Source organism: Empidonax traillii, unplaced genomic scaffold (assembly GCF_003031625.1).
Source record: "Empidonax traillii isolate 1590-97213 ecotype Southwest subspecies unplaced genomic scaffold, ASM303162v1 scaffold95:size1152806, whole genome shotgun sequence".
NCBI classification, from domain to species: Eukaryota; Metazoa; Chordata; class Aves; order Passeriformes; family Tyrannidae; genus Empidonax; species Empidonax traillii.
Genome location: NW_020955288.1, coordinates 663,086 through 672,666, shown reverse-complemented (window position 1 = coordinate 672,666; position 9,581 = coordinate 663,086). Strand labels below are relative to the sequence as shown.

General features: G+C 48.1%; 1 protein-coding gene across 1 annotated transcript; it reads right to left on the bottom strand.

The window, feature by feature from the left end:
* Nucleotides 1–492: 492 nt before the first annotated feature.
* On the bottom strand, nucleotides 493–3,553 carry RASSF10 (Ras association domain family member 10). The gene has a single exon (XM_027881780.1). The coding sequence runs from the start codon at nucleotides 3,518–3,520 to the stop codon at nucleotides 2,207–2,209; it is 1,314 nt and encodes a 437-aa protein (XP_027737581.1). The 5' UTR covers nucleotides 3,521–3,553; the 3' UTR covers nucleotides 493–2,206.
* Between the last annotated feature and the right edge of the window lie 6,028 nt (nucleotides 3,554–9,581).

Below are 9,581 nucleotides of genomic sequence, written 5' to 3'. Positions count from 1 at the left end.
TTTCCTGGCTGAGTAGGCAGACTTTGCTTTGCAACTTTGAATTTTCTGGCTTCCTTCACCTCATGCTTCATGAAATCCCTGACACCTCTATCAGTAGTCTAATGATGTATGGCCTGTTGCAGCTTATTTCTGTAATGCGCTTACTTTTTATTTGCTTTGTGTGGCTAATGGGAGAGCTTACATAATAAATCCAGATTTGTTGCTTCCATCAGTCCCTGGGGAAGCTGTCACCAGGTACTGGTATCACCTCTCCATTACATCCGCACTGGTTAAAAACAGTGCAGGGCAACTACCAACTCCTGCACCCCCAACTTATTCGTCAGCTCTCCCTCACTCTGGGCATGTGCTAGTGCTTCCAAATGCCGCTACACTACCCCTGCACTGACTAAATCTGAGGGCTGTGCACTGCTACTTGCTTTGCAGACAAAATAACAACAGAATCCCGGTCCTGATAGATTTTTTTTTTCAATCACACTCAATTGGGAACACTTATTTAGCCTTATCAAGTGTTTTATTAGCTCTAAAAATAGGTTCTTAAATATTTTCCAAGGTTGACTAAAATATGAAAAACAATTATATAATCAGTGTTTAAAATAAACCATAGTTTGTTATAACTGAGACCCATTCAGTGGAATAACATTTATCAAGAATCATAGGATATAGAAAATTCCACAGCCTCTGCAAATCCACAGACAGTATTTCTCCCATTGCTTTCAAACTGAGTTGTTGCGGAGTCTACTTTTCTGATGTCTATCAGAATTCCTACCAGCAAGAACACTGCAAAAGTGGAACACAGTCTTTGGGTGAGCAGGCTGCAAGGTTTTTAATGAAAATAAAGAACTAGTCTATTGGTGTAACCCTTTTTATAATTTCTTATTGTTAAATGAAAACTTTTATAAATAACCTTACATAAATAATAACCTCACAAGTTTTAAAAAGTTCACACCATCAGTCAGACCTGACTCAACATTCTCTGGTCTCTCACTGCTTAAACTGTTTCTGCAATTACTCTGGAATACAAGAATCCTTAATGTCTCTTTTGTAAGAGCAGATCATATATTTTCGGCAAGAGTTAAGCTGCAGAGGAAGATTTGGCAGTTAAGTGAAATGCATGTTACAGCTGATGCTGCCTTTTTTTTTTATTGTTACTGGAATAACTGAAAAGATTAAGCTGTAGTGCAGGTATGGCTTGAGTCATGCTTTTATCATTGCATTTCTTGGCCTGATACGAACTACATTATTAAAAATGGTAGCTCAAACTGATTCTGTACTTTCTTTATCTACAACCAAGCTCAGCCAAAGATCAGCTAGCCTAGTGAAAAAATGTAGTTGAAGGCTGTGTACATACAGGCAACTGTTAATTACTTTCAATGACTGTCAAATGAACATTGATACTAACAGATTTCTTAGTATGCCTTTAAACAAAGCACTCTTATCTATGCATAAAGAAAAGCACTACACAGAGCAGAGTTAATACAGCATGTCAACCTATATTTTGATTTAGTTTGTTCTTAAAAAAAAAAAAAAAAGGAAGTGATTTATCACCCCTTTCTGTTGCCAAAAGGAACTGCAGTACCTTCCAAAAGCTTGCGCCCTGGGAGATCCCAGTGTCGGTAGTACTGACACCTCTTTTCCTCCGTAGTGTTTACATGATCAGCAGCTTTAGTCTCAGTGACTTTTTGCCTGTAAAGGAGTCGGGTGTGTTTGTAAATGACAGGCACTATAACCCACCATCTGCCTCTGCACTGCCAAGAACCTTTTCGGGAAATACAGATTCCCGCTCTGGAGCTCACATCCCGGCCTTTTGCTCGTGAAGAGCTTACCCGGAGCAGGCTGTGCTACAGTGGGGAGTTCGTGGGGAGCCCTGGGATTAAAAGGCCTGGCAAGAAAAGCTTCGGGGGGAAGCAAGCAGGAAGATTTAAGGAGCGAGCAATCCCAGACGTGAACGAAACACAAACACGCTGCGGGTTTCTCTTCCTCGGATAAAAGTACCGGCGAGCCAGCCTAAACGCTGCCCGCGGACGACTAGTCAGAACAAGCCCAAACTCCAGAGCTCAAATTAAAATGTTTCCTCTGCCCGACTGCCTCCTATGCCGGGAGTTTCCTCGCCTGCCCCAGACCTGCCCGCAGCCCTACAGCGCCCTATGCCCGGCAGCCCCGCTCCGCTTGTGCCGCGCTGCCCGGCGAGGCCGCGGCCGGGCGGGCGCTACACGAGGGACTCGCAGACGGGCACTGAGTCCGAGTCCTGGCTGTGCATGGAGCTCAGTCCCGTGTCCGAATCCTCGTCGTTGTCGGCGCGGTCCTTGCGCAGCTCCACCCAGCCACCTCCCGGGGCCGCCGCCGGCCGCCCCCCGCCCGCCGCCCCGCGGGACTCCGCCGGCGCCTCCGCCACGTCCAGGGTGCCCAGCGTCTCCAGCAGGCGCTGCAGCTCCCGCTCCTTGTCCTCCCACGCCCGCTGCGTGCAGTCCAGGTCGGTCTTGACGGCCTCCAGGTCCGTGCTGAGCTTGAGGCCGATGTAGAGGCTGGTGCTCAGCTGGGTCTTGACCCGCTCGTGTTCCAGGTGCAGCTCGCCCTCGCCGCCGCCGCTCAGCTCCGTGGTGTCGCAGTCCGTGTCGGCCAGGCCGGGTCCCGCCGCCAGCTCCAGCTCCTCCCGCCGCCGCTTCATCCAGCGCTCGTTGAGCTCCTCCTGGATCTCGGCGGCCAGGTGCTCCAGCAGCTCCTCCTGCTGCGCCCTCTGCTCCTGCAGCTGCAGCACCTCCTCGCACTTCCTGGCATAGTCCTCCTCGGGGCGGCCGGCGGGGGGCTGGCCCGGCTCCGGCTCCCCGGCGCCCACCAGGTAGGTGTCCTGCACGTAGTTGACGCCGTGCCGCTTCATGCGGTCCAGGTGGATCTTAGCCTCGTACCTGTCGATCTCCCGGTCCAGCTCGCGGAGCCGCTGGATCTGCTGACGGATGGTGTGGTCCTGCGAGAGCACCAGGTGCACCAGCGTCTCCATCCTCTCCGCCGACGAGGCTTCCCGGGCCAGCGGCTGTTGCCGCTTCTTGTTGATCTTGGCCAGCTTGCGGAAGGCTTTCCGCACCACCCGGCGCTGCCGCTCCTGCGTGAGTGCCAGACTGGCGCGGGCCGCCCCCAAGCCGCGGCCGGGGCGCTCCTTGCTCAGCACCACCCGCGCCTCGGCGCTGCGCGGACCCGCGTTGGGCAGGGAGGCCTCGCTGCGCACCAGCACGAAGCGCACGTTCTCCTGCTCGTCCCCCCACGCCACCCAGAGTCGCAGGATCTTCGTCTTGTTGGGCAGGATCCGCTCGAAGCCGCGCCACTTCTCCACGATGCAGTAGGAGTGCGGTGGCCCCGACAGCATCCCGCCGCCGGGCTCGGGCGGCGCCGGGCGCTGCCGCCGGTGGTGGCTGTCCTCCAGCAGCACCCGCACCACGTCCGAGCAGGTGGTCCGCCGGGACAGCCCGGAGATCAGCTTCTCCTCCTGGCAGATCCACACCGAGATCTTCCGCTCCTCGGGCTCCATCAGGGGCGGCTGCGGGGCGGGCGGACGGAGCCGCGGGCTCAGGGCTGGCCGGGCAGCCGCTCCATGGGCAACGCTCACGGGAGGCGGCGCGCAGCCCGTCCGCCCAGCTTCAGCGCGGCCGGGATGCTGGCCCTCCCCTCCCCGCCCGCGGCACCCCGCCCGGCCGCTCCACCCCTTCCTGCCCGGTGCGGGGCCGCCGGGGGCGGGGGGGCCGGCGGAGCCGGCCCGGTGCGCTGCGGACCCGTCACGGTCCCGTCCGCTGCGTCCCACCGCCTCCCGGCTTTCCTCTCCCCACGTGGGCGCCCCCGCGGATCACACCGCGAGATCCACGGTGGTGCGCAAATTTGAGAGTAGGTCGCTGTCGTCTCCGTGTCGTCTTTCCCCGCTCCCCGCCGTTGCCGCGAACGAGCGAGCGAGCGAGCGGCGTCGGGGGATCTTCCAAAGTGCCGAGGGACAAGAGCGAATCCTGGAGCTTCAAAGGGAGAGCCAGAACTAGTGAGGAATTTCCAGTTTTAGTAAATCATCCGCCTGTAATTAGGAAATTCATGTTTGCAAAGCACTTCGCAGATGAAATATGCAAAGGACGGGAATGTCTAAGTGTTATTAAAATACTAGCTGAGCCAGATTTTAATGGGAGCTTGCTGTGTACTTTGATGGGAACAGGATCGGTCTATGAGTGCGGATTAAAACGCGGAGATGTAAAAAATGGTAATAAAACACAGGGTTGTGGCACTGATTCTCATGGTGCAGTTGCATTGCAGGGTTCACGGACCTGGGCTTTTCTACATGGCTAAAAGTGTACTATAGTGGGTAAAGGGGGAAATCTTTCTCAGACCTGGAGGCTGATGAGTTTTAGAGCCAATAAAACTGGTGTGCTGTGTGGAGAGGGTTTTTGTGTGAATAAGTTTTGCGTTCCAGTCAGTGGAACAGAACAGTGTAGTGGCATTGTAGCCAAACTACTATAACTCTGCTGTTTGAAACAGTGACGCTGGGGCACACAAAATAGCGAGTTAACAATTATGCAGCGTAACGTCCTGTTCTTCCCTAAAGTAACAGGCTCGGTGTGGGCAGCTGCTGTGCCGGCTTCTCCCGTATTTACGTGGAAAGACTAGTCCTGGGGAAGGAAGCCTGCCTTCTGCCCTGGCTGCGTAAGGCAGCTAATTACGGTGGTGGTTTCTGACGTGCAGCCTCCTGTCCCATGAGGAAGTGGGCAGAGGGACCACCGAATGCCAGCATTCCTGGAGCTGAAGATCACACGGATGGTGCGCTTGCCGCTAATGTCCCTTTCCTGTGTTATTGCAGGTTAAATGATTCCAAACCGAGGTGGCCACTGCGTGTTGCAACACGGGCACACAAGACAGGGGTGTTGGTAATAGGCTGGATTTTGCTCCCTGACCACAGCCATCTTACGTTAAAGTTGCGTATTCCTGTCCAACGGTAGTCTGGCACTGCCAATTCCAGAGGCAAGGCATTTTGCTCTCATGATGTATCAGAAGTGCTAGATTGCCGTGCTTTGTGTAGAGAAGACGTTTGCTGCTGGAAGGTTATTCCCGAAGTATGCAGCCTTTTTTTTCAGTGCATTTATTATGCCTAAAAGCATAATCCACTCCAGGGCAGAGGAAGGTGGGCCCAGCAGTGGCAGTCCTGTGAGAGAACAAAATGACCTTAACCAAGGGGGTCTTCAGGACTCTGGGGCAAACCTGACAGCTCACACTGCTCCAGAATGATAGGGTGTTGAACAGGAATCAGGTGTGAAATGTAACCTTATGATTCAACTTTGCCTATGGAAGGTTCAAGATTTTTAAAAAAAAACTCTAGAAAACTAGGAAAAGAAAAGCCTTGTTGCTTTCATCAGGCTAGCAGAAACTTGGAAATTAAGACCCTCATTGTCTTTTGCAGAATCAGGTGCAACATAAGGGTTAATGAAGCAATGAGAAATTGTCTGACGCCTTTACTGGTGATTCCTTGCCTTTCCCATTTAGTTTTGATCTTGTTTTACATATGTTTCCTGTGACAATGTCTGTACCTACTTTCTTCTGGCAAAGAACAGTTCAAGAAAAGCAGGGTGTGATGTGAAGAAACATCTTATGCTCCCCACACGTCAAGCTGCTCCAACTTGTCTGACTGCCTGTATCTATCCAGCATCCAAGCTTGGCTTTGTGCAATGAAATTGGAAGATGATCGTTCCATCTTTCCGTGACCACATATCTGTGTATGGAAAACTGGCTCTGCCTCCCCAGTGAAACCCCCAAGGCAGCATTGCCAGAGAGAGAATGAAGATGTTGGCAGTTTGGTCTGAGGCAGTAATTGTAAGCTTAAGATTAGGGAGGCAAACACTTGATTTTGGTAGGGAGGATATACCTAGTAGATCCATGGTTAAAGAGATGGCATTAGAAATTCACATTGTTGGATCTCCACTTTAAGCCTCAGGAATTTTGTTTTAGTCTCTCTGCAAACTCAAGAAACTGCCAGCAAAGTTTCAAAAGTTTGAAATGCTTATGTGCTTGAACTCTATCTGAAGCAAGGTTGTGTTGAATCCCAAAAGGCAAGTGAATGCAGGCAACATTTTGCCTCTCCTCCCAGGATCTTAAAGCATCCTACAGAGGACGATTTTATCTCATTTAAATATAAGAATGCTATGGCATAAAGGAATCCAGTGTCTTGCCTAAGGTTGTATAGTGAGGCAGTAGCAGTGTCACAAAGCAAATCAGGTTCCTTCACTCTGGTACCATTAGTCACTGAACTCAACTGCCTAGTGCTCCGCCTCCATCCTCTCCTTCTCTCCTTCTTTTAATTATTCCATGAGAAAGGGAGATGAGGAAGAATACATTAGTTCAACAACTGCAGATGGTGATAAAACGAAAGTGCAAGCTCAGCAGACAATATGTACCTCTGGTGAAGCAATAGGAGGCAGTGGCATACGGGCTTTTTCAGGAGTCTCCTGCCTGGTCAAGGCAAACCTCCTTCAGTTCACTGTGCCTGGAGACCTCCAAGCCTCGAGTGATGTGCAGAGAAGGTGTCATTGAAATACCAAATTGGAGGGAAGGACAGCTGTGTGTTCCTCTCTTCACCCCCTTCTCCACAGAGCAGTGATGTATGAGGTCTTCTATAATTTCTGAAACAAGCATATCACGTAATTTAGAGCTTAAAAGGTAGTAAATGGTCTGTTGTAATGCAGAGGCTGTTTTTATACTGCCATATCAATACACAGCTGACAGCACACTCTTTCTGAGGCACAAACTTCCTGGACAGAAAGCTATCCAAAAAAATACTGCATGGCCTATATTTCTTTGGTTGTTTTATAAATTGCAAAAATTCAAAGTTGATGATACTCCTAACAGCTGCCTAAGCCCCAAAAGGAGATTTATGAGCTTAATATTTTAGGATGCATTGAAAAGTTCAAGCCCAGGTATAGACTAGTTTATTTTTATCTACTGCAGGAGAATTACAAGGCCAAGTGATGGGAAATCAGATATATTTTGGCATTTCACATGAAATTCTTTTTCTTCCTTCTTTTTCATTGAGGCGTGCAAATAAATTACCAAGTCTTTTGTGATAAGAACAGCTTTCCTATTTCAGGGTTGGATAGTGAAGTGTCTCTTTTTTTGTTGTTTTTGTTTGAGCTGAACTACCAGAATGAAATTGCAGCCTTGATATTTTTAATAAATAAAATTATGCAAGTCTTTATCTTAAATCCTTTGAATCTAAACCAAATAAATACAAATGTACTTTCTCTGTCCATTCTTCGTATAGCAGGAATGTGGGGGAAGTCTTAGAACACTGTATTTGAAACACAGAATTAATTTCTTTCAAATACATTTAAATGGAAAAAATGTACAATTCGGATTCAGGGTATTTTTCTTTTTTTCCACACTGAAGTTGCTTTTACTGTTTAGATCACTCTCAGGACAATTTATTTATTTTTCCTGAGGTTACAGTTCAAAAGAATACAGCCTAGGTGAGATGAGTAAAGGCAGGCTGCAACTGGTAATCTATTGAGCCATCGCTGTCTGGAGAGGTTACTCTTTGTTGTGATGCTGAATAGCAACGCTGCTTTCCCAGCTCCTCTTCCTACATTCCTGTTAATCTGATTTTGTGAGGTTTAGAACTTGGTCCCTTATACTTGTTGCTTTCTAACACTTTGCCTCAACAAACTTGGATGAAGTCCTGGGACATAATTTGACTGTAGTGTTACAGACTGCTGCAGTGGTTGCTCACCTTTACAGATAAATGAATGGGGAAGGGGCTACTTGAGCTTACAGATCACTCCCTCGTTGGTGCTTTTTTCTTTTGTACCTAGTTTTTCCTGATAGTATAGAACTGAATAACCAAATCATGTTGGAATAACCAAATCATCCCTAGTTAGCATGCATTGAATAAAGCACTTGAAAAACTACCTATTAGCAGCGGTATGCAGACTTTAGTCAAAATAGTTTGTAGTCTTAGACTTTCATTTGAAAGAAAGTTGTTCAGTTTGTATCTGCTGTTTGAGCAGCTTTAGACCTGAGAGAATGCTTCTTACTTTCAGGTGTTCTATTGAAGCCACTGAAGGAACTGGCACTTTTCATAAAGATGACTTTTAAGGAGCATAATGAACTCTTGAACTGCTCCTGTAAGCAATGAGCTCTCTGAACTCCTGATCCATTTCCTTCAATCTCTTGCATCTGATGAGTGCTGTTTTACTTCTGAGTGCCACCCGTGCAACTGGTATGATTGACATATCTGGAAATCCGGAGTAATCCTTGCTTCATATCTTACATGACACTTATATGCTTATGTGATCCATTTGTGAAGACTCTGGTGTGGTCTCTTTGCATAATAGCTACCAATACTGGGTTATACTGCTTTGACTACTTCATCCAACTTCTCTTTTTTAATGTGCACACACCCAGACTACAAACGGGTATGTCAGGAGGAAACTGTCTTCCAGTGAAATTGATGGGGGCTGCCTGGGTAAATCCCTCTGCAGTGCTTTCAAAGTGCAGGTATGTCTATAGGCTGCCATTAAAGAAAATTATGAAGACATATATTTAAGTACAGCCTTGGAAGTCTTGATGTGCCAGATGTAAATGCATGGGAAGAGACTATCCCTGCTTTGAAGGCCTAACCAATGCCATGCAGCAGGTTAGGGGCACAGCAAAGATCACTGCTAAGAATACAGATTCCCAGCTTCTCATCTTTGAACAGAGTCTTTAACAATTTGGTTTTGTTTGTTATGTGCCTCTGACTCCTAGGATGGAAAAGAATCCCTCTCCCTTTAAACCTCGTGTTTCAGATTTTCTTTTCTTACTGAATGCTTTTAGTATAAATGAAGAAGAACAGAAATAGTTGAGCAAAGCAGAATTGAGCTTTTCTCTTTATCATATGCATAACAGATAAACAAACCTTTGATTCTAAGCAAGTCAGCAGAGTTGCACTACTAAGCTTTGGGGCAAAATACAAGAAAAATCAGGCTCAAATGAAGGCTATAACCTTCCTTCTTCAAAAAATGGTAAATGGATTCAGTTTAGTCTTAGCTTGAATACTTAGTCCTCATTGATCAAAAAAGGAATGAAGACATTCCTTTCCTCTAGAGAGGAGTGTTGCTTACTGGGGGCTCATATCAGGATGTCACTGAGAGACTGCCAAGCCTCACCCAGTTCACTGTTAACTGCTACAGCTCCATGTCCATGACCAGCTGGAGTGCATGGAACTCTGCCTGAGGAGGGATGAGGAGCTGATTGAGAGCTTCTGGGCCGGGATTAAAGGGAGGGCAGGGACATGTGACACCCGGCCTCAGGAAGACTGAGTGGATGAGACCCTCTATGGACAAATAGGCACGGGTTTGAACTGGATAATCTCCAGAGGTCCCTTCCAATCCTGATGATTCTGTGATTCTGGGAAATGGTGGAAGGCAGCAAGAAGGGTGTGCAGCAAGTTCACAGCCCTGGACTTCAGGAAAGCAGACTTGTCCTCTTCAGGAATCTGCTTGGTAAAGAACCATGGGAAAAAGCCCTGGAGCAAAGAGTGGCCCAGGAAAGCTGTTTAATGTTCAAGGATCACCTTCTCCAAGCTCGGGAGT